A 24986-nucleotide genomic window follows, 5' to 3' on the forward strand; every position below is an offset into this window, starting at 1 on the left:
ACAGGTGAATGATCAGTACTGATAAAAGCAGAGTAATCGCCCCCAAATTCACCTCTAGATGAAAGATTCTGGATATAACAAAGGATATTATGGATTACTGAAATATTGTTTTATAAGCCACAGGCACAAGAATGGATTGGGAGAGACCATCCCTTCATAATGGACTGGAATTTGAATGTGGCATCCCTGACAAAATGTATTGTGGTCCCAAAAGACAAAGTTGTAGATGAGGGTTCACAACCTAAGACTTGGAGAAAAGACGTATGCAACGATACTAAACAGTTGACACAAAAGTATGTCACATTTTATTCAGCGGGGTTTACTCCGAGGTAAGTGTTCTTAGGATTGCCTCCAGAAACATTTCCACGTGAAGCTCTAATGCCGAAAAGCGTCAAAACTCTGGTCCATTCAAGCGGGGGGGTGGGGGGGAGAAGAATGGCCTAAAAAAGGAGGGGGAGTTATTACAGAAGGCGGCGAGAGAGATATCATTAGACAGATCGCGTAAAACCACTAGATATTTTTCAAACGAATATTTATATTTATGATTCTGTTAGACCACACGTAGTGTGTTTTCTCTGATACAAAAACAAACGTTTTAAAAAGTAACTGCACCCTGGCGCTCGCTCCCTGTTGGATGACAGCTGGCTCCCCGTCCCCCTCCCCTTTACTCAGCTGTGGGCTGGCAACCCTCCCGCCAACCCTCCATCCTGCCCGCCTCCCAGAGGCGCAGCCTGTCTATGCAGCCACCGCCCAGGCACCACCCCTTTCACCACTGAGGCGGCTGTGCTCTCTCCCCGCCCAAGCCCCGGGCCCTGAAGAGCCGCGCTGCTGGGCAGTGATTGGCGAATCTGCTTGACAACCGCAGTCAGGGTGCCGCCAACGCCGCCGCTTTCCTCTCTTGTGTCGGGAGAGCAGAAAGAGAAGCGAAGCTGCCGGGCTGTGCTGGCTGCTGACAGAACCTCTCAGCTATTCTCCCCCCCCCCCTCCCTGCCCCTGGTGTGAGGCGCTTGCCGCCATTTTGTGCGGGTACCCCCACCCTCGCCAGTGTTTTGGGACAGACCCTCTTTGAGGTGAGTCTTTTTTTGCTTCGTTAAGGTCTGAGGGAAGCTGACGTAGATGGAAAGGGCGGGGGGAGAAGACAGTAGCCGCAGCCGCCTAGGCTTGGCTAGTCTATGTTGTCCCTCCTTGGTTGGTAAGGATGTGAAGCTGACTGACAAATTGGGGTGGGGTTGAAGCTGGGGCGGGCTGAGTCAGGAATGCCCGAGGCCTGAGAGGAGGCCCGGGTGCCCTGTCCTCGGAGAAGGCGGAGGCTGGTCCCACTGCCAGTCCTTGGAGGAGTTGGCAGGGCAAGGGCTTGGCGACGCCGCTAACTGCTGAGGGAAGCTGCGCGTTTGTCAGGCGATGGAGGGGAGGGGCAAGGCGAGCAGCTTGCCTGGGGTTCTTTTGATCCTGCACCCCTCCACCACCTTTATTTATTTATTTATTTATTTATTTATTTATTTATTTATTTTGCAAGGTCCGCTACACCTGTGCTGGCTAGTACCTGCTCACACCTCATTGTTTTGCCTCCCCTTCTCCAGCCTTGTAGAGGAAAAACAGGTTTGCTGCCGAAGGTGTTCCATTTGTCTCACCTGCATCCGTTCTCCACTCTCTTTTTTTGGCTTTGCATCTGTCGACGAGCTGTGGCTCACCTGAAGCTTAGGAAATAATGCATGCCTTTTAAGGTATCACAAGACTAAGTCTCTCTTTTGTTGCTGTTTTGGCTGCAGCAGACCAGCTCGCCGGCCCCTTTGGAATTTGTTTTTCCTTTGTTATTGCAGCATTGCCAGAGCAAGCCAATCAGAATATTTTTAAGAATATCCCCCTACTCTGGCTTGCCCCACCCCCATTAACACATACAGGGAAAATAAAACAGTGTTGAACTTCAGTGCTTAACAAAGAGGATGCTTGAAGAAGAGACTTGAGATATCACTTGAAGGGGGTACAGGTGAGAGGTTTCTATCTCAGCCTTACCTACTTTGAGATTTTTATTTCACATTTTCATGTGCAAGTGTTCCAGGAATACGGTCCCAATCCTAGAATCCGTTATTCACATGTAATAGTATTGGAAAGAAAGGCTTCACTGGGTCAGATCGATGAGTTAGTCATTTCAGTCTATTTTAATAAAAAGCACAGGATCAGGTAACAGAGGTTCAGGTATCCAGTTTCTTAACACACTGTAAAACTCCTTTGTCCACACAATCAAGCTACAGTGAAAGAAGGGTGGATTTGTGTTTGTGTTTCTTCCAAAGTGTGTTAGTGGCAGTTCTGGTACTATACAAATAAGGGATGACAGTTGTTGTGGATGCCTTTGGGGTAAAAGAATGTGAACTTGACAATGTAGAGCAGCAGGCAGTTGCAGATGTTGCAGCAAGTGCATGCAATAGCTTGAGATGATAATGGAACACACTGTTCTTTGTTCATTCTAGTTTGTTGATGGCCATAGTTTGAAGGATGTTATGAACATAAGGATTCCTGTCCTGACCTTTCTGAAGTGCTGGGTGTCAAAGGGCTATTCAGGTTGTGAAATCTGAACGCTTTTAACCATGAACGACAGCAGATCATGCATGAGAGAAGCTAAATAAACCAAAATATGCTGATGCAAGTGTTTATGACAATGACACATGCTAATTTCAAGATAGCAATCTTCTGAGAAGAGATACTTTATTTAAGCTGCACCCAAATTGTGTACTGAGTAATTTTTGATTTCCTTATTTTAGATCTTGCTATGCTCATCTGTATTGTTTCATTCATTTATACAAATTATAAATTGTAGGTTTTTTAAAAAAAAGATGTTAGGGGCAACTAAATATCTGGATTTTTGCCCCTCTGTTCCTGTACACACACACACACACCCAGTATATTAAGGCAGATCAACCCAAGTATTATAGCACCAGAAAAGCGTGTTGAGGTGAATGGAGAAAGAATTCTACTTTATCTCTGGCATAAGTACTAGTAACTTGTACTGCCCTACTACTCCAGAATACATTCTCATTGTCCGGTTCTTGGCAACCTGTATTTGCTAATAGGCAGTGGTGTTCTATACCACCTGTAGCTTCCAAACTGTCCTCAAAAGATGGTTGTTGTGGATTTTCCGGGCTGTATAGCTGTGGTCTCCGTGGTCCAAGACCACGGCTATACAGCCCGGAAAATCCACAACAACCATCGTTCTCTGGCCATGAAAGCTTTCGACAATACATTGTCCTCAAAAGAATGCCCCATTAGAATGCATAACAGAAGCCTACTCTGGAAGGTACATCAGCTGGTCCTTTCAGCAATAGTTATGAAGGGGTGAATCAATAGAAACTGGTAGGATACAGTTGGCTACTGAAGGTCTCTGAGAGTTCAGGAGTGTATATATGTATTTTCATACATTCTCACTGAACCTCAAGGTAGATTACACAGTGTAAAGTAATGCAATCAATAAACAGTGCAGTAAGACTAGGATCATAAAACTTAAAAACAATGCAAAAAGCTACTGGATTTGTAATGAAAATTAGAAATAATGCAAAAAAAAAGGCATTACCAAAGTAGAAAACAGTGTAGTAAGAGCAAAATTTAGACTACAGTCCTGTTCCCTTTATAAAAGTGTTCTCCATTCCATTATTTAAAAAAGGTAAAGCAAGCACCGAGTCATTACTGACCCATGGGGGGATGTCACATCATGACGGTTTTTTGGCACACTTTTGTTACGGGCCGGTTTGCCTTTGCCATTGCCTTCCCCAGTCATCTACACTTTACCCCCAGGAAACTGGGTACTCGTTTTACCGACCTCAGAAGATGGAAGGCTGAGTCAACCTTGAACCAGCTACCTGAACCTGGCTTCCGCCAGGATTGAACTCAGGTCGTGAGCAGAGCTTGGGCTGCAGTACTGCAGCTTACCACTCTGTGCCGCGGAGCCCTGTTCCATTCCATTATATTATAGCCTTATTCCATTAAAAAAGCCCTTTTTAAGAACTCATGGGGCTTCGTCTTTAGGTAGGCCATTGGACAAAGTGGGAACCACAACAGAATATATGCATACGGCTTTTGATCTTACCCATATGCAGAATGGCATCTTCACAAGGCTTTGCTCGGATGAGGAAAGCTGTTGTAGTGGGACATAACGGGAGGGGATCCTGTAGATATGATGATCCAAGGAAATGAAGGGCTTTGTATACAATAATCAGTGTCTTGAACTGAACCCAGTAACTGATGGGTAGCCAATAGTGTGTCTAGAATGGGTGTAATATGTATATTCTGCCTAGATTGCAATAGAAGCCAAGTTGCAGCATTCTGTACCAACTGGAGTATCTGAGCTGACTTCAAGAGCAAACCCATATAGAATGCATTATAATAGTCTAGTCTCAAGGTCCATGTGGCCAGATTAGCAGAGGCAAGGTAAGGAGCCATGAACAAAAGTGGAAGAAAGTGTTTTTTGCAGCTGTGTTAATGTGCGTCTCCAGCAATAATGCTGAGCCCCCTAGGCAGCAAGGGTCAGCAGAAATCCCATCAAATGTGGGAAGCACAATGTCCTTCAAGGCCTTATCTTTCCAAACCAACATTACTTCTGTTCTTATCGGGATTAATTTTCAATTTATTCACTCTTAGCCATTTAACCAGAGCAGTCAGGCAGCTTATTTCTAGATGATTTGGATAAATACTTATAGAGCTGGGTATTACCAGCATATTGATGATAGTGAGTTCTGTACCTGCTAATGACTACTTCTTCTAAGAGCTTTACATAGAAGTTAAATAGCTTGGGGGATAGGATAGATTCTTGAGAAACTCCACGTGACAATTTCCACACTGATGACAACTGGTCTCTTAAGAGCAACCTTCTGACTTCAGCCTATAAGGAATGACTTAAACCAATCCAAAGCACATCTTCTGTTACCTCCAAATGTATTTACAAGATAGTATTGTCTACCATATCAAAGGCTGCTGATAAATCCAGTAGGAGCAACAGAAGAGGCATGGTTCTTGCCTACATTCCATCAGCTAAAGCCAACAGAGCAGATGAATCAACCAAAGAGACTTGAAGTTGGTCTGCAACTGCTCTCTTAATCAACTTGCCCAGAAAAGGCAGATTAGAGACTGGGCCACATCATGTTTCTTTAGCAATGGTTTTTAGAGTAATGAGCAGGTAACCACCTTTTTGAGTGGCTGAAGAAAGGTACCCTGAGTCACTGATTGATTTATGATGTGCTCCTTACGTAATTTTAACAACCAGGATGGACAAAGATCTAAAGCACAAGTTGTGACTTTCTCAAATCCCAAGATCCTATCAACTTCCGTCATGGTAACTGGGTAAAGATGATCCATAAACAAACTAGGTAATGCCATAGGCATTTCTTCTGTCTGAACTCTGTTATGACCAGCATTCAAATTGGAACATAATGTAGAGATTTGATCTGCAAAAACCTTGCGAATGTGTCACAACTAATCACCTATTCATGAGAATTTAAAGGCTTAGTCAATAAGCTTAAACAATTGAGCTGGTCTCAAACTAATTGATGCAATGGAAGCAGAGAAGTAAAATTTCTTCGATGTCACTGCTACTTCATAGGCCTTCCGGTGAGATGTATGGCACACTATTGGATTCATTTGGAATTGCCCTTCAACGCTGCCCTACACATCTCCTAGCCCTCTTCATTATTTTTTTTTATAAATTTTTATTTTTAATTACTAACCGCAAAGACTACAAAAAGGGAAAAAGGGAACAGGGGGAAAGGGAAGAAACAACATATAAAAAACACACACTACATCTACAAGTATTGCATTCCCTTCATAATACAATTATTTAAAGCTAAACTTTCTAATATGCTATTAGATTGGTAGATCTTATAAAATACGAACTACAGTCAGGATCAGGTCTTCTTCCCCCCCCCCCCCCGCGTCTCGGTCGCAGCTCTCTCTGAACAGCTACAGTAGCTGCGCTCACTCCCTCCTCCCCATTCCCCCCTTCAGATCCTAAATCTTCTCCTTGCTGAAACTCTTGGTGATTAAACACAAAGTCCCTCAGCTGTACTTCCGATATTATCTTGTAGGCTTGGTCTTTATAACTGAACCAGATGCCTTCCGGAAATAACCATTTGTATTTTATTTCACGCTTCCTCAGAAGAGCTGCAAACTTTTTGTATTTGAATCTTCTTTTCCGAGCTAAAAATGGAACGTCCTTCAATATCTTAACCTTGTTACCCAGAAAGTCCAAGTCCACATTGTACGAATTATATAAGATGGTGTCCCGAGTCTTCTTAGATGAAAAATCAATAATAATCTCACGAGGCAGCTGACGCTTCGTTGCATATTTTGAAGATGTCCGACGGACTTCCAGAATATCGCTTTTTAACTCTTCTTTAGTTGCCTTTGCGAATGACGCCAAAAGTTCCAACACCAAATCCTTTAAGTTTTCACTTTCCTCCTCCTTCACATTCTGAAGACGCAATACCGTCTGAGCACGATCCACTTGTAACCCTATCAATTGATTCTCCAAAAGCTTTACTTCTTTGTTTGTTGCTTTCATGAGTACTGCGTTTTCCCGAGCAGACTGCTCTGCCCCAGGCGCTACGTCTTTAATGGTTTTCACTTTGTTCTCAACTGAGGCAACCCTTTGACCGATTTCATTTAGCTTATCAACAAAGGGCTTCATAGCTTCAACGACCGACAGTTTAACCACCTCTTCAAGAGACTCTCCTTTCCCCTGCAAAGCAGCCGAAACAGATTTGCCCACAGCAGGGCTCTGCTTTTTCATCGCCATCTTAGGGGGGGGGAGTCCGCCAACTAAGTCCCAAAACTCAATGAAGGGGAAGATATCTGAACCTTCTTAGCTTCAACTCCCACCAATCCTTTGCATACGCTTAGAATAACAGAAGGGAATCGCTTACTTTCAGGTTTTCACCTTAAATCTGCTTGTTGCCGTTCTCCATGGCCCGGCAGCACGCAATGTGCTGCGCAAGTCTGCCGGCCTCCGTAGGAGCAAATGGGCAATTTACCCCCTGCATCGACTTCAAGGGGCTCTTCCCGCAGCGCTCCGGACCCTGACCCCCTCACTGGGAGTCCTGGGGGTTAACCCTCGCAGGCCAACCACCCGGTCAGGCTGCTCGGGCGCTTCCTCCCGGACCTGCGGAGAGGAGCGTCCGACATGGCCGGGAAAACGAAACCGAATCCCATCTCCTAGCCCTCTTCAGGTCACCCAAGGTGGGAAAGGTGACTTTGTCAATGGCTTCCAGGAACTTCATGTTCCAAGCTCCCACCTTAACTTCATTTGCGATCCTAAAATCCCCTAGAGCATTCTGCAGTCCAGTAGAATCCATTCATCTGTGTGGGTGAACCATTTTAACTGTCCCTCACTTCTTGAAAATATTGAAGTAACATTTGCCTTTGCCTTGAGTATCTGAACCTGCTGAACCTACAGCAACCAAATCAGATCTTCCCTGAAAGGCTCAGTGCAGAAAATTAAATCCAAAATATGTCCCACAGCAGAGCTTGAGCTGGCCAGGTGTCCTAGGCATGAATGTTGAAGCCCCCAGAACAATCTTTCTAAACATCTCCAGCACCAAGCCAAACACCAGTTCTGTGAGCTTGGACAGGGTGCCCACCAGGGAATTAGACAGCTGGTAAATAAGTAGAATGCCCAGTCTATCCCTGGAACCTAGAGAAAGGATCAGACAAACTAGTCAGTTTTCTCTTCTCCTGACAACCCGTACAGGCATGCAGTTTTGTTCCTCACTGATCTGGCATTGCACAATATTAAAAAATAGGCTAAGGAAATGGGGGTCCTTGCACCTCTGGAGGTTAGATAAGCAGTGAGCACTCTTATGTATAAGTGACCATTTTTGAAAACTCCAACCCCCATTTCTGCTAGCTCTCATTTGCACTGAAGTCGTATGTTCATCCAACATCCTGCTCATTTAAAAGCTGCCATGAGAACTACTAACAAGTCCCCAACATTCAGCATCCTACTAATCACAGAGAAAACAAAGTATTCAAGAGCTAAATTAGTGATAAGCAATCATTGTCCATGAGGTGTTGTCTTAGTCCATTTGTAGGCCAGTGCTGGTCCTGGGTTCTACAATGAAGTCATGAACCTGACCCAAGGGGAAAGTGATCCTGTGCAGGTTGGCATTTCCACAGCTAGTTGCTCCTGTGCTCACCACCCGCCCCCTGCCCCCCGCCCATCAACTGTTCTGCTTTATTTGGATTGTGTTTATTTACCCTCAGACCCCAATTTAGGGAAATAACTGCTTCATCTCGGTATGATGAAAAGGAGAAATAAAGCTGGATGCCCATATTGATGGCATCTCTCCATCTCCTCTTATGTTCTCTCACAATGGATTCATGTAAATGTTAAAAAGATCAGAGACAAAATTTGTATTCTTAAAGGAAGGAACCCTACAGAGCATTTCCCACGAACTGGAACAGCAGTCTCCCAGCAACGCTTTTTGGAACCTGCCCTGCAGGAAGTAGTTGAACTTCGTAAATTGAAATTGATTTGATTTATTAGATTTCTAATCCGCCCTCCCTGCATGCAGGCTCAGGGCAGGTCCCAACATCTCAATCACATAAATACAAAGATATAAATGCATAAGTTCCCAATTCAGATAGGCTAGTAATAAAGATATTGAGAGCTGCTGAGTGATTTAAGAGCATCAGTAGTGTCACACTTCCCTTGTTGGTCTTGCAGCACAGTCCTAAACTAAGGTGACCAAGATGTTCCAGGGTTAATTACTGCAATGTGCTGTCCAAGGCAGTCCCATATAAGACAGTTTGGAAGTTTCATTTAGTACATAATGTGGCAGCAAAACAGATGATTTGTATTAGCTATAGGATCTATCTATGATTTGCTTGTTATAGGATCTATCTGTGATTTGATTCTGTGTCCAGTTCAAATTGTTTGAATTTATAGGAGTCTGCCTTGCATTTGAGATCATCTTTGGAGGTATTGCTCATTTTCTTAAGTGGGCTGTTTGGAGATGACAGGTAGAGCCTTTCAGTGTGTATATGTCATGCCCTAAATGTGGAGAATCTTCCCCACATACATTTTCTTGACACAGAGTACTTTTTAAAGTTTTCAGTTTTTCGCTCCCATAGCATTTTGTTGATTTGTGTTGTGTATGTGTCTTTTCTTGCTGTTCACCTGTTTGGTGGTTTTATTACAAGATTATATTCTTACACTCGCTATTTTGATTGCACTGCTGAAATTCATGTAGAATTATGTTAAATCTTCTGGTGATTTTCTAAGATCTTTTTGTGGTTTTGTTAGTACTGTGGCTATTTTACATTTGTATTTTCATGAAACTTTTATTGTAAGTTGCTTTGAAAACCAAATACTGGGCTAAGAATTCAGAATATAAATAGTAAACATGGCCTAAATATAAACTAATCTAGGCAGCAAGTTCATCCAACATAACTGGATTGGTCCACCTCCTGTGGACAGATACCTCGGTGGAAATCCTGCCTTAAACTAGCAAAGTAGAAGTTCGCGTATAATTGCCTGGATTAGAAAAATTCAGTTTTATTCTCAATAAAATAGTCTATAAAGTATAACAGCTTGTTAGACTTACTCAGGCTGAGCCCAGCACAAACAGTATAAACACAATTCAAGAACAAAAGATTCATGAAATAAGTTAAAGCTAGTAAACTTTACAGTAGCTAAAATATCAATATGTCTTCTGTAAGAGTTAGATCAAGGTCTGTGGAACCCAATCAGTCAAGGAGTTTCAGAACTTGGTCACTATGTTGTAGTGCCCATGAGATAAATTTGGTTAGCAAGATTTAAAGTGTATGTTTTTAGATAGGGACAGACAACTGCATCATTTAAAGCAATGAGAAGATAGCCTGCCTCAGAACAGGCATACGTTATCCTGCTAGTCTGGTCAGTCAGCTTCTTATGGTTAGTTTTCACCAAACAAGAAGAGTAATGGTTAAGAAAGCATGTAATGGACAGGCTTCTGCATGGGTATTTATATCCTCAGGTGAAATTAAATTATATTTTGCTTCTTGCCAAGTAGCAGTACATTTATAAACTTCATTCATTAAACATGCTTTTAAATTTAAACTACAAATGGCCTTGAAGTCACTTGCTGTTAGTGAGTAGCAGCATGGAATTGATAGGTAGAGAGGACAAGTGAAGAACTTCAGGAAGACTGCTCTTTGCTGGCATAGCTCTGCCTGGTGTTGTTGTCATGCAGTATAAGCAAGACTTGCTGTAAGAAGTCAGGACTGCCTGTGATGACCACTTAACATTGCCAGAAATAGGCAATGGATGATATCATCAATAGACTTAGCTATTTCTATCTGCCTGCATTTGGCTGTCATATGATTTACCTTGTTTATTATAAATAAATAAATAATAGTCTTGGGATCATTTTGATAACATTGTGTGCCATATGTGCTGGCAGTAGAGATTGAGCTGTGACTTTGAGATTTTCAGGATAGCTGTTTATCTTTTAGTGTGATTAAATCTTTATTTTCTATGACTTTTCTACTACAATATGATTTTTTTAAACCAGTTTTGTGTTTAGTATGTGTTTCATTTTTCTGTATTTATTCTGTAGCATTTTAACTGTACAGAATGCCTCCTAGTTCTTAAACTTTTTTTCGTTAAAACCAATTTTTATCTTGTTGTGTAATCTTTAAAACATGGCTATTAATGTAGAGTCAACTGAAATACAGACATAGTGTTTTAAAAATACAAGGACCAACATTAGATATGTAAAATTTCCAGAAATTTTGAAGCCGTGAAAATAATTTTTCTAGTTGTTTTTAAAGGTAATTTTGGGGAAAATGGAAATATATGCAATAATTTCCTATCAAACCAAAACTTCTTTTACTGATTAAAAACAGTTGTGAAATTTTAAAGCTTATCTCTGGTAGGGGAGCCCTAAACAAATATTCTTGGGTTTTAAATTACATTCAAAACTCTCATATAAAAATAAATTAAGAAATGTATCCTCATTTTTTGTAAAGTTTTGTCCATTAATGTATTAGTCATTCTTCAGCACACCTCACAAGGGAAAAATACTGCTGTGCATCAAGAACTAATTTACTCTTTCACTTGAGTCTAAAATACACATGCAATACGTCAGCTGTAAATAGCATGTGCACTTTTAGTAGTTGCTTCTTTACAACATGAACAGAGGCAATCATCAAATAGTTAAAGGGCTGCCAGAACAGAGTGTGTTGATTCTCCATTAGGATGTGAAATCAGGGATGTGCGATCCAGTTAAATAAACCCACTCAGCATATATCTGGCTATGCTGGTTCACGTTGGAGAACCTTGGATCAGATTTGAGAAGCTGGACTTTGATAGGCTGGATTATTTGACCACAGGTAAACTGTGTGCCATGGGAGGGGAGCAGTGTGAGGTTGGCAGAGGATAAGAGGCAGCAGGCAGAGTGGATTCCCATGCCACTCCTCCATCCCCACCCAAGCTCCAAAAGAGCCTTCAAGCTGTGATTCCAAAAAGCAAGCAGCAGGAGAGAGGATGGTGGAAGAGAAAAAAATGAAAGGCGCACTCGCTTCCCCACCTCTGCCTCTTTCTCCCTCAGGGGTTGAGGACTTGGAGCAGACCAACCTTTCCTCCTCCTCCTGCAGCTGTCAAGGCACTGCTACTCCTTTCTCAGAGCTGTTATGTGGACAAGGAGATGAATCGGGAGTGGTGGGTAAGCAGGGTCAGCACCTCTTTCTTTTTTTTTTAGAAAATTTTTTTATTGGGTTAGGATCAATTATTTATACATTACAATCAATTCTCCCATTTTCCATTTCTAACCCCCTCCCTTTCCCCCCCTTTTTTGTTGACTTCCAACAGTTTTCCAACCCTTTGTCCCTTTTCCCTTACTCTTTTTAGATTCCTCTATCTAACAAATATATAATCTCCCATTTATTCTAAGCAATACATTCTTAACTATTTTTAATACTCTATACCCAAACTATGAGTCATTATTTCCATCTTGGATAAACAATTTATCCCATTTTCCATAATTCCGATTTCAAATATTTCTATAAATCATGAACCATGTAAATCATATATTCATTTAAATCAAACAATTTGACTTATGCTCTATATGTTACTCGTTCTATCTTCATCTTTCTATTTTAGTTATATTTAATTACTTTAATATTTCTATTTCCCTTCAATAATAATTCTATATAACTATCATCACATAATCAATCAATTTGACTCATATATATCTTCAAATAAACATATTCAGTTTGGTACATTATACCAGTTACCAAAAAGAAAACATTATTAGTTAATCAATCCTTACAATTAGCCCTTATGGTTAATTATTTTCTATCGATATTCTGTTTATTAATCTGTATGTATCCATATATATGTCAATCTATTAGTCTGACTGCCTAGAGATTCACGTTTGTCTCTTCTCCCTCCCGGTAAAGTATTTTATTATACTTCAGTAGTTCCTAAACTGCCACAGTTCTCCTCCCACCTCCCATTTCTTCTCCAAATATTGTTTCAGCTTCTCCCAGTCTGTGTTAAACTGCCCTGAGTCCAGATTTCTCAGTTTTCTTGTCATCTTGTCCATTTCTGCCATGTACAGCAATTTGTAGATCCAATCTTCAATAGTTGACACTTCTTGTACTTTCCATTTTTGCGCGTACAAAAGTCTGGCTGCTGCTGTCATAAAAAATATCAACGTCCTATGATGGGCTGGAATTCCCAAGTTTAGTAGCAGGAGTTCTGGGTTCTTATTAATTTGAAATTGTAGAATTTCACTCATTTCTCTTATTATTTCCCCCCAGTACTGCCTGGCTACCTCACACGACCACCACATATGATAGAGGGAGCCCTCATGCTTCCTACATTTCCAGCATTTATTAGAAGTATTCAAATTCCCTAGCGCAATCTTCTTTGGTGTCATGTACCAACGATAGATCATTTTGTAAATGTTCTCTTTAATGCTAGTACATGTCGTTGTCTTCATTGTAGTCTTCCACAAGTATTCCCATGCCTCCATTGTTATTTCTTTATTAAAATTTATAGCCCATTTCACCATTTGTGTTTTTACTATCTCATCCTCAGTATACCATTTCAACAGTACTTGATATACCTTAGATATTCTTTTCTTGTCCTCTTTAAAAAGGGTCTGCTCTAGTTCCGAGTTCTCTATTCGTATACCTCCCTTTACAGAGTCCGAATTATATAAGTCTCTGATCTGTCTATACTGGAACCAGTCATAATAAGGTGATAGTTCCTCCTGCGTCTTCATTCTGAGTTTGGATGCTTCAGTTCTAGTTATTTCTTTATAAGTTAAACATTGTTGCTCATTATCAACAGCTCTCGGATCTATCACCTCATATGGAACTACCCACAAAGGAGTTCCTTCTTTTAGATAAATTCTGTACTTCTTCCAGATTGTATATAAACTTCTCCGTATATAATGATGCAGGAACATTGAGTTCACCTTTACTTTATCATGCCATAGGTATGCATGCCATCCAAATATTTTTTTATATCCCTCTAGGGCTAGTAATTTCTTGTTCTTTAGCGTCATCCACTCTTTCAGCCACACTAGGCAGATTGCATCGTGGTAAAGTCTCAGGTTGGGCAGTTGCATTCCGCCTCTTTCTTTTGCGTCTTGTAAAACTTTCATTTTCACTCGAGGCTTCTTGCCTGCCCATACAAAATCTGATATTTTCCTCTGCCATTTTTCAAATTGTTTAGAGTCTCTGATGACTGGTATTGTCTGTAGCAAAAACATTACTCTTGGTAACACATTCATCTTAACTGCTGCAATCCTACCCAACCATGACAGATTCAACCTGTTCCATTTAATCAAGTCTCTCTCTATCTGAGTCCATAGTTTCTCATAATTGTTTTTAAATAAATCTATATTCTTTGCAGTCAGTTCAATTCCCAAATATTTCACCTTACTTGTTACTTCACAGTCCGTTATTTCCATTAACAATTGTTGTTTCTGCTTAGTCATATTTTTGCATAGTATCTTTGACTTCTTTTTATTGATATAGAAACCTGCCAAGTCTCCAAACTCCTTAATCTTATCTATCACTTTTGGCATGTTCTCCAATGGGTCCTCTACAATTAACATTATATCATCCGCAAATGCTCTGACCTTATATGAATAGTCCTTTATTTTTATTCCTCGAATTTCTTCATCTTGTCGTATTTGTATCATCAGGATCTCCAATACTAAAATGAACAACAGTGGAGACAACGGGCAACCTTGTCTTGTTCCTTTACTTATAGTCAATTTCTTGGTCACTTCATCATTCACCACAATTGCTGCAGTCTGGTCTCTGTAGATTTCCTTAATTGCTCTGATGAATCTTTCTCCCAATTGTAGCTTTTCCATAGTGGCAAACATAAAGTCCCAGTTTAAATTGTCAAACGCCTTTTCAGCGTCAACAAAGAAGAAACCAACCTCTTTGTCACAATGTTTATCATAATATTCAATAGCATTAATCACTGTCCTTAAATTGTCTCTTATTTGTCTGTCTGGCAAAAAAACTGCTTGTTCCTCTTCTATAACCTCCGAGAGCCACCCCTTCAGTCTCTCCGCCAATATCTTCGCAAAAATTTTATAATCATTATTAAGTAACGATATAGGTCTGTAATTTTTCACGTTAGTCAAGTCTTGGCCCTCTTTTGGGATCAATGATATGTTCGCTTCACTCCAGGTGTCTGGAATCCTTTAATCCCTTAGAACTCCATTGATCACCTCTTTTAGGAATGGTGCCAGTTCATTGGCCATTGTCTTATAAGATTTAGCCGTAAGTCCATCTGGCCCTGGCGCCTTTCCTAGATTTGCAGATTGTATTGCCTTACTTATTTCCTCGTCCGTTACTTCACTGTTCAATTTATTTCTCCAAACTTCCGAGATTTCTGGAAGTTTCGTTTTCTCCAAATATGACGCTATTGATTCTTTATTTACTTCTTTCTTATTGTACAGCTTAGCGTAGAATTTATAAAAGGCTCTACTAATGGTAGTCTGTTCCAAATACGTTTTGTTGTCTTCACAAATTTTATTTATTATTTTCTTTTCCCTTCTCTTCTTCAATTGCCATGCCAGGTACTTCCCAGGTTTATTTGCACCTTCAAATGCTTTCTGATTCAATCTTTTAAGGTTCCACTCCAATTCTTTATTACTCATTGCTGTTAGCTGTTCTTGAAGTATTTTAATTTCCTGGTATAATTTCTTTTTCCCTGGTCTCTTTTTTAGCTGTGTTTCTTTGGCTTTTATTTTCCCCTCAATCTCTTGTCTTTTCTCCTCTTTCTTCTTTCTTGCTCTACCATTTAAGTCCATTAGTATGCCCCTTATAACCGCCTTATAAGCATCCCAAACTTTGTCAGTTGGTACTTCTTTATTCACGTTGTATTGTATGAAGAACTTTGTCTCTCTTCTCAATATCTCCATGTTCTCTCCTTCTTGTAGCAAGTCCTCATTTATTCTCCATGCTTTCCTTTTTCTCCTTTTCCCTAATTTCCACATAATTGGGTTGTGATCTGAGCCTACCATCGGCATTATTTCTACCTCCTTAGTCCATAACGCTAAGTCTTTTGAGGCCCAGATCATGTCAATTCTTGATAATGTAGAGTGCCTTGCAGAATAGAAAGTAAACTGTCTGCTTTTGGGATATTCTCTCCTCCATACATCTTCGAGAGTCTCTTGTTGAATCAACTCAAAAAAGAGCTTTGGTAATAATCCTCTTTTCTTTTGTGCTGTTATTGTCTTTTTATCTAATTCCAAGTCTGTCACTCCATTGAAGTCTCCAGCAAGAATTATCTGGTCATATGAAAGATCATCTAAATGCTTCCTCAAATCCTCAAAGAAGCTTTCTTTTGCACCATTAGGTGCATAAACTCCGACTACCAACACTCTCTTTAAGTTCCAAGTACATTCCACTGCTACAAATCTGGCTTCCACATCTTTCATTACAAATTTTGGCTGTAGCTCCTCTTTTACATACAACACCACTCCTCTTTTTTTCTTGCTTGAGGCCGCTACAAATTCCTTGCCCAATTTTCCCAATTTTAAATATTTTACATCCTGCTTTCGAATATGAGTCTCTTGCAAGCAAACAATGTCACATTTTTGTTTTAATAGCCAGTGGAAGATATTTTTCCTCTTATTGGGTCAGCACCTCTTTCTGATGCACTGGGGTTGCTGGCTGTGGAGGAGGAGGAGGAGGAAGGTGGTGAGGGTACCTCAGCAGCAACTGCAAGAAGCAGCAGAAGTGCCTACCTCAGGACTGGAATCTCAGCTAGTGTGAAGTGGAGGCAAGCTCCATTCTGTGGCAAGGGAGCAGCATGAGGCCTCCCAAGCTCCAAAGGAGCCCTTCAAGCTGCTGTCATCTGCCTTTTAAACTTCACAGCTCTGGTGAGCCTCACACTTCGCTTCGGTTAGGGAGGATTCTCTGGTTTGACGTAAGTTCCCTTGCTGTAGTTTGTTTCTGTTGGGCATTGTTGGTTCAGCTTGCATTGGGAGTGGGACTTGCATTTGGGACTGCCTTTTGGCCAGGGATTGCCTTTGTTTGTTTCCCCTTGGCCTGGAAAGCCTTGGAAATCTTTCCTCCATGGGAAAAAATTAAAGAGTGGTTGGAGGCACCTTGTTCAGGGGCCCATAGAATCGGACCCCATAGTCCAATCTTCCCAAAATTTGAGGAGTCTTTAGAGAACAGGAAAGAGTAGGCTCCCTGCAAATTTAGTGGTTTGTTTGAAAAATGCCTCCCCGCCCCCAGATAGTTTTCCCCATATAGGGATTGTTTTCCCCATATGGGGATAATGGCCATTAAAATTTGTAATTCTCTAACTGGATTGGAAATTCTTACCTGGATTTCAGGGATACTGATTTTTTTAAGTATCCCTGAAACCCATCTTAACCAGATTTTGTTGTTGATGATGCATACTCTTATTCTCCATTGCCTGCACAGAGCATAGAAAGTTTTAGTCTGGAAGAGACAGTCATAGTAGCTCTATTGTGCTTGAGGCTTCTTTCTTCTGGTGCCCAGACAGAATTGGAAGAAGCATTCTAGTATAACCTTCACTGTGTTTTGTTTCTATTCCAGCTTTTAAATGTCACAAGAGGCAGTGTGTATAGCATGAATAAGTTATGTTAGGATTGGATAATCTCTATTGAGTGATTATGAATTAAACAGAAGTGGTTGGTAACTACGGTTCTGGAAGCTCATGTTAATCTGTAGTTGCCCCCTTGTTTACTGCTGCAGCAAGTGTTTAATAGAACAGACAGTTACACTTTCCCTGTGGAGACCTAGAATACACAATGGGGAGATGTCCAAGTCTCATTGCTACTGAGCCTGTCTATAAAGTCCTTTTACCAGAGTCTTATAGAAGGTAATCAGATGCAGAGGAGGCTAGTGCTTCTATAGGTTTAGCTGTAATTGAGAAAACAGAATTTCGAAAGATACAGCTTATCTTGGTCTGGTGAGAAAAGCTGCACTAGTTGAAATTCCCCCTTCTGCACAACTTAAGGAGATTTAAAAAACCCTGCCCTCCATTTGTATCTGGTTAATCTGTAGACAGCTACTTTGAAGGTACCTTTTGTTGACACGATCATGAAAGGCTGTTGCATAGTGTAATGTACTCCTAAATGTATTGTATATCATGTTGGTTTTTGCATCTACAGTATGCATAAATATTTAATACTACAAGTAGTGTCTTGGAAGGCATGCAGTCTGCACTTTGACTTGTAAAATTCAGAATCTGGGATCATATTTTTGCATGGTGTCCTAACTATAAAATACAACATAGTTGTACACAATGAATTATTTCAACAAATGAATTTTCAATAGTTCATAACATCCTTTCTTTTTAAAAAGGGGGAAAAATCTAGGCTGTTTAGTGGGGGAAGGGGAGATGGGAAAGTATTAGTCACCTTAAAGATTTTATTGTTTCGATACTTAGGGATGTCAATCAGTTTAGCCCTCTGAGATTCCCACTCTAGGAAGGGAATATCTCCAAGGATCAAATATCTGTCCCAACTGCTTAATGGGAACTGAAACAATTATGATGAAATGTGAGCAGCTGTCTGTAATAGGGAAAGACTGCCCAAGGTTTTTGTGATTCTCCTCCATCATACATAAGACTCTATATTTGCATGTTCTCTAACACCTTCTGTGCACCAGCTGCTTCTTACTTTTTCTTTGTTGTATTTAGCAGCCAAAAGTATAGTCCAAATTTATGGGTGTGACTGTCATTGAATCCCCTAGAATATTTAATTATTCTCAGTTAAGCCTTTTGTGTCTCTGAAATGTAATTGGTAGATAAAATCAATGCTATTCTACATAAGATTGGTTGTGTAGCTTGTTCCTAGCATATGACATGCTAGGTAGGACAGTCAAATATACATATGCCTCATGGAGACCCACTACATGAAGTGTACTCTAAATATGGGAAATTTAAGGTAGGGTTTTTTTAAAAAATCACGTGTATTTTTTGCAACAACAGAGTAACACAGCTACCTATCTGGATAGGTAGGACTTGAAACAAGCATACACACTTCAATTGTTCTTTCCTCATTTTCCTTTCCCCTTCTTTCCATTTCCTTACCATTTTGGAAAGTCTAATCCCAAGGGCAACACTAGACATTCAAAAGGCATTACAAGGTAATAAAGTATAGCTGTTATAATACAGTGACTTGCTATACTGATCAGAACTTCTAAATATCGATGCTTCCAAAATAAGCTTTCCACACTAGAATCATTTAGTACTGCTCTTGCATTGCATTTCCACTGTCAGTTGGAAGCAAAATTACATACTCACAGTGCAATCCAATGCAGTTACTTCAGTCTAAGCCCATAGATAGTCCTATATTCCCATTACAGTTCTGCAGTTCCCATGACAATGATAAAAGTAGATGGTGCACTACTGATCCCTCTGGGATTTACCACCATAAAGTCAGATGAGAAAGCCTGCCTCTCTTTCCTGTTGTGTTCCCTACATTTGGCAGAGAAATGGTACAAGAAGGCTTTCCCCATGCATTTTCCAAACATGCAAAATTTTACAGAAAAGTGCAAAAAACTTGTCTCCCCTTCCCCCCAATCTGAAAAGGGCAACATTCTAGTCCCAGGTAGTTTCACCTAAAGTCTTTATAGTCTGGTCAATTTCAGGCAGCTTTAGGTTCAGCAGGTTTACTGTTGTAAGCTTCAGTTCCATTGGTATATAAACACACACACCCCTTAGTTTGTTTTCTCCCAACTCTTATTTGTTTAATCAGTCTTTAAGTATATTGTCGAAGGCTTTCACAGCTGGAGAACGATGGTTGTTGTGGATTTTCCGGGCTGTATAGCCGTGGTCTTGGCATTGTAGTTCCTGACGTTTCGCCAGCAGCTGTGACTGGCATCTTCAGAGGTGGCATCTTCAGAACCTGCATTGCATCCCATGGATCCATTGGGCTAGTGAATGTGTGTTCATCTGGCTCAAGGAACTTCATTCCAATGCACGTTGGGTCCAATCCCTTGTTTCTACATTGCAATTTTACACCCGCCTCACTATTTCACTGACCAGCAGAACTGAAAATGCTTTTTTAAAAGGAGAGACAATCTTGCAAATGTGAGAGTCCAAGGCTGTGAAGGGCTTTGTATGTTATACATCACTTTGAATTGATCAATCTTCTATGTGAAGGAAAAGAGCCAGCTATAGTAATATAATTGGCCTGAATGATTGGGGGGCGGTATATTAACAGTAATATGTCAATTTAGGAAGCTTGTAGCAAGACTGGATAATCCGTGATGCTGTACTAAATTACATGAACTTTACTACTTAAGTTAGCCAACAAATTCTAGCACGTTGTGCTTTCCTTTGTTTTAATCAATGTAACAGTATTTAACATTTACTAACATGATTAATGAGCAGTAGTTTTCCCCAGTTTATATTGAAATAAAGTTATTTTCTTTGCTTTTCAGTCTACCACAATGACGGCAGAAGAGACAGTGAATGTAAAAGAGGCTGAAATAGTCAAATTAATGCTGGATTTCTTGAATTCAAGAAAACTTCATATCAGTATGCTGGCTCTGGAGAAAGAAAGTGGAGTAATAAATGGACTATTCTCAGATGATATGCTTTTCTTAAGGTAGAAATGGCAATCTTAATATTAAGACAGGCTGAGCAATTGTTGACAAGTATTTAGACTCTGGACTATATCTCTGATTGCTTTGATCCATCATGAGCATGGCCTTTAATGACCACCTATTTATACATTTCTGTGAATGCTCAATATGCATTGAATAATCTTTATCCACAGCCCTATTAATAATAATAATAACTTTTGATTTATATACTGCCCTTCAGGACAACTTAATGCCCACTCAGAGCGGTTTCCAAAGTATGCTATTATTATCTCCACAACAATACCCTGTGAGGTGATTGTACACCAGAAATGTATAAGCTGTGAACATGCCACTGTCATGAAAGTTATGTATTATGAATTCAGTGATTTGAAACACTCATAATAAGAAATCACTGGATAATCTGTTTTAATTGGCAGGGTTTTCTGATATGCAGAACTCTCTCAAATAGTAGTGTCCTGTACATTGATTTAAACTACAAACTAGATTGTATGAGGTGACTGCATATTCACATTTATAGAATAATACTTTGCATGTTTATTTGTAAATAAGCCCCTATCCCACCTGCTTTTACCCCCTAAAGGGATAAAAGAGGAATGGCTTGGGGGGGGGGGGTGTGTGTGTGTGTGTGTGTGTGTGTGTGTGTGTGTGTGTGTGTGTGTGTGTGTGTGTGTGTGTGTGTGTGTGTGTGTGTGTGTGTGTGTGTGTGTGTGTGTGTGTGTGTGTGTGTGTGTGTGTGTGTGTGTGTGTGTGTGTGTGTGTGTGTGTGTGTGTGTGTGTGTGTGTGTGTGTGTGTGTGTGTGTGTGTGTGTGTGTGTGTGTGTGTGTGTGTGGCTTCATCCTCTAGCTGAAGAAGTGCCTTAATTTAATCTTGTTTTTAGAACAAGAATCTTCAGTTAAAGGTTGGTGGCTAGTCCTGTGCTGGTGACACATGCCTAATCTACAAAGTGTTGCATCTAATGCAATGCATACATTTAGTCTCTTCTTTGAGTGTGTTCAGGATGGTACCCCTCTAATTTAAGCATAGGGTATATGCAAGAAAGTGCATGAAGATCTATAGCTTTCATTTTTCCTAAAATCAATCTAAACAGTTTCTTGTGTAATTAGTTATAGCTGTAATGCCTTTTGTGTGCGTTTGGGTATTTGCTAAAGCTGTTCATTCTTGGAATGAAGTTGCCCAGTTCCAGAGGCTTTGCAGTCATTGCATTTAAGAGAGTGCCCATTTTATCTGAGTACAACTTTAGTATCTTTAGTAAAAGGCGAAAGATTTATACGATCTGAAGACAATGTGGTGACTTCTGTGTGTTTCATATGATAGAGTGAATTACTACAAGCTGTTACGAAGTTGTCCTGCACAACAGAAATGGGTTTAAAATCTCCTGAAAGTATTAGTCTTCATATTGTGAAATAACAACATTGTGGAAAACATTATTAAATACAGAACAGCCCAGTAAAGAGTCATCTTCGCCACTTGTTATATATGCATGTTTGCTTCTTGTTTTCAGAAGAGAATTTAGTACCACATGGGCATGTTATTTACAAGGATTTGGGTTTTACTTTTATCTATTTAAATGAGAAGATAATCTTATTAAGTGCTTTCCAGAGCATTAACTTTGTAAAGCTTATGGGTCAGCTGCTGCAGCATGCTTTAGTCAGTGTAAAAGAAAAAGTTCAACAATTCAATAAATATTTCTCAACTTTCTTAAGACAATTGATCCTTGATGGTCAGTGGGATGAGGTTCTTCAGTTCATCCAGCCTCTTGAGTGTATGGACAAATTTGACAAGAAAAGGTAAAGTTAAGGATAACTTTCAATATGATGGCATAGAATGTTGGAAAAATTGTAACTGTGATTTCCATTATCCTGTAAAAAAAATTTCAAGTTTATGAAGCACTATTCACCTTGCACCTATAACTTTCATATGGTTAAAAAAATAATTTTAGAACAGTAACAGTATGGCAGCTCCCCCTGCCCCTGACTTTTTATTTAATGAATTCCATAAGTATTGCATTGCAACTCTAAGACTGAGATTTCATTACATTTAATAAAAACACAGCAGAGTTTAAGCTAAGCTGTCATCATTTTGATCAGGGAACTAACAGGATGCGACTGGTAGATAACTAGAAATGTTAGAACATGATTTTAGAAGATTCTAGAAAAAAGATCCCTGTTACTTACTATCATCCTGTATTAAATTTCATATTAAACTTACTGCTCCTATCTCATTTGGGTTTTTTATCTTCTTATATACAGGTTTCGCTATATCATACTGAAGCAGAAGTTTTTAGAAGCCTTATGTGTAAATAATGCAATGTCTGCAGAAGATGAGCCCCAGCATGTAAGGCATCAGCTCTATGCATGTCAAACTTATAAAATACGATTTTTAGCGGAGTCTTGCCTCTTTGTAATTATATAAAATATATAGAAAATATATTGAATGTAAAATAGATATCAGGTTTTAACAGTGAGGTTCACAGAATTATTTGATATAGTGATTACTGAAATATGTACCAGAGCATGTTACTGTACCACAAGAGGAACTGAACTGTGTTTTGAAAATTTCAGTTGCCATGTTGGGTTCTTCTACCATGCTATGTCTGTTGGAGCAGAGAATCCTTATGCAGCATTGCTTCTGCCAATATATGGTCAATAAAGAGGCATTTCACATAGTGCTGCATTGAATAGACATAATAAAATTTTGTGCAAGTACCAGAGCTTCTACAGAAAAATGCTACATTGAGCTGTACTGCATTGGTAAAATAAGTCTAAGTTGCCTGCCTATCTAAGGAGCTAGATTGAGTATTAATAATGAAACTGATATTAAGAACAGATGAATGAATTATCTGATTGTACTTTTACAGCAGCTACAAACTATAAAATAAAGGGATTTAGCCTTAATCGGGGGTGTTTTGGTTTTTGTTTCAGCTGGAATTTACGATGCAAGAGGCTGTACAGTGCCTACATGCTTTAGAAGAGTACTGTCCATCTAAAGAAGACTACAGCAAATTGTGTTTACTTCTCACATTGCCTCGTCTGACCAACCATGCAGAATTCAAAGACTGGAACCCCAGCACTGCACGAGTTCATTGCTTTGAAGAAGCTTGTGTTATGGTGGCAGAGTTCATTCCTGCTGATAGAAAACTAAGTGAGGCTGGTTTTAAAGCAAGCAACAATCGTTTATTTCAGCTTGTAATGAAGGGGCTTCTTTACGAATGTTGTGTGGAGTTCTGTCAGAGTAAAGCAACAGGAGAAGAAATTACAGAGAGTGAAGTGTTGCTTGGCATTGACCTTTTGTGTGGTAACGGGTGTGATGATTTGGACCTTAGCTTGTTGTCATGGCTTCAGAATCTGCCCTCTACTGTGTTTTCTTGTGCTTTTGAACAAAAAATGCTTAATATTCATGTTGATAAACTCCTAAAACCTACAAAAGCGGCGTATGCTGACCTTTTGACACCCCTTATCAGCAAACTTTCTCCTTACCCATCATCCCCCATGAGAAGGCCTCAGTCTGCAGATGCTTACATGACTCGTTCCTTAAATCCTGCTTTAGATGGACTCTCATGTGGATTAACAAATCATGATAAGCGCATCACAGACCTTGGAACAAAAACATCTCCTATGTCCCACTCTTTTGCTAATTTCCATTACCCAGGAGTACAGAATCTTACTCGAAGTCTAATGCTGGAGAACACAGATTGCCACAGCATTTATGAAGAGTCACCTGAACGGTAAGTTGTGCTCAACTATCCTCACTTACATAAAAAAATTAAGAAATCAGTTTTTGAAATTGTAATATAACTGACCAATTTTCCCTTATGTCCATATGTTAACCTCTGATGTTAATGGGATCAAGCATGTAACGATTTATTACTAATTCACAGTCTCTGTGTGCCTGCACAGAGTTGTGATTTGGAAATGTCTGGCGTGACCCTTTAGGGCAAAAATCCTGTCTCCTCAAAGATGCAGCTCCAACCATACAAGTTCAAGGGGGAAGAGCTTCCTGTGATGTCAGGGAGTGTGGTGCTTCCTGCTCAGTTCCTTTTTGTCTATCTCTGCAGCATTAGGGAACTTCTGTCAGAGTTGCCTTCTCTGAGAGCCTAGCATTCTTGTTCTCTTCTCCAAATTTTGAGACAAGACCTAGGCTCATAAATGTTAAATCACATCCCTTTCAGTTCCAGAGAAGAAGCAGCACTCAGAGAATGGCAGAAGATACTTCTCTAAAATACCTGAGCAAGCTCAGTCTCTGAATCCTTTGCCTGTTTCCCAGTCAGCAACTGTTGTATTGGTGTCCCCAATTCTGACACTGAGGTCCTCCTCCAGTATGAACTGAGATCTGTTTTTATTATTATTGTCCACAATGTGCATGTGTGCTTTACAAAGTAACAAACAAAAAGCTAGGTTCCAGTCCCAAACAACATAATGGCATAAAATCTGTCTCAGGAGAGGCAGCAGAGAGAGTAGTAATAATGGGAGGAATATACATTGTTTGGTTATAGATATCTAGGCTTCATTTCAGAGGGATGAAGACCAAGCCAATGGCTTCGTTAAAGAAGTTGATATCATGGACAGACTTGAAGGGACAGAAAGAGGTGGTGTATTGTAAGTGCTCTTTAAGTAAGTTCTGGGTCTGAAGGACAATAAGGACAAAAGGTAGGAGCAGAAGACCTTCATATGACTCATCAGGATGGAACTGGAAGAGCAACTATTTTGCGCAGAGATGTATTGGGACAGGGGTCATTTTGTAGAAAAAGAGTTGCAGGAACTCATTAGCAGAACTCATTAGCATTTGCCATGCCCCTTGACATCACCAGAAGTGTGTAATTGGCATGACTGATTTGCATATGCCACACTCCCTGACATCACCGGAAGTGTGTCAGAAGGCAACACACACACACCCTCAA

General features: G+C 40.1%; 1 protein-coding gene across 2 annotated transcripts in view; it reads left to right on the forward strand.

The window, feature by feature from the left end:
- The first annotated feature begins 818 nt into the window (after positions 1–818).
- WDR47 (WD repeat domain 47) overlaps positions 819–24986 on the forward strand; it is a 52198-nt gene continuing 28030 nt past the window's right edge. For both annotated transcript variants that reach the window (XM_054980762.1, XM_054980763.1), the window contains exons 1-5: positions 819–1070; positions 19924–20090; positions 21793–21876; positions 22339–22423; positions 23011–23813. In XM_054980762.1, coding sequence (XP_054836737.1) covers positions 19933–20090; positions 21793–21876; positions 22339–22423; positions 23011–23813 — 1130 coding nt within the window. In that variant the 5' untranslated portion in view covers positions 819–1070; positions 19924–19932. The remainder of the gene's footprint in view (positions 1071–19923; positions 20091–21792; positions 21877–22338; positions 22424–23010; positions 23814–24986) is intronic.

Source organism: Eublepharis macularius, chromosome 5, assembly GCF_028583425.1.
Source record: "Eublepharis macularius isolate TG4126 chromosome 5, MPM_Emac_v1.0, whole genome shotgun sequence".
NCBI classification, from domain to species: domain Eukaryota; kingdom Metazoa; phylum Chordata; class Lepidosauria; order Squamata; family Eublepharidae; genus Eublepharis; species Eublepharis macularius.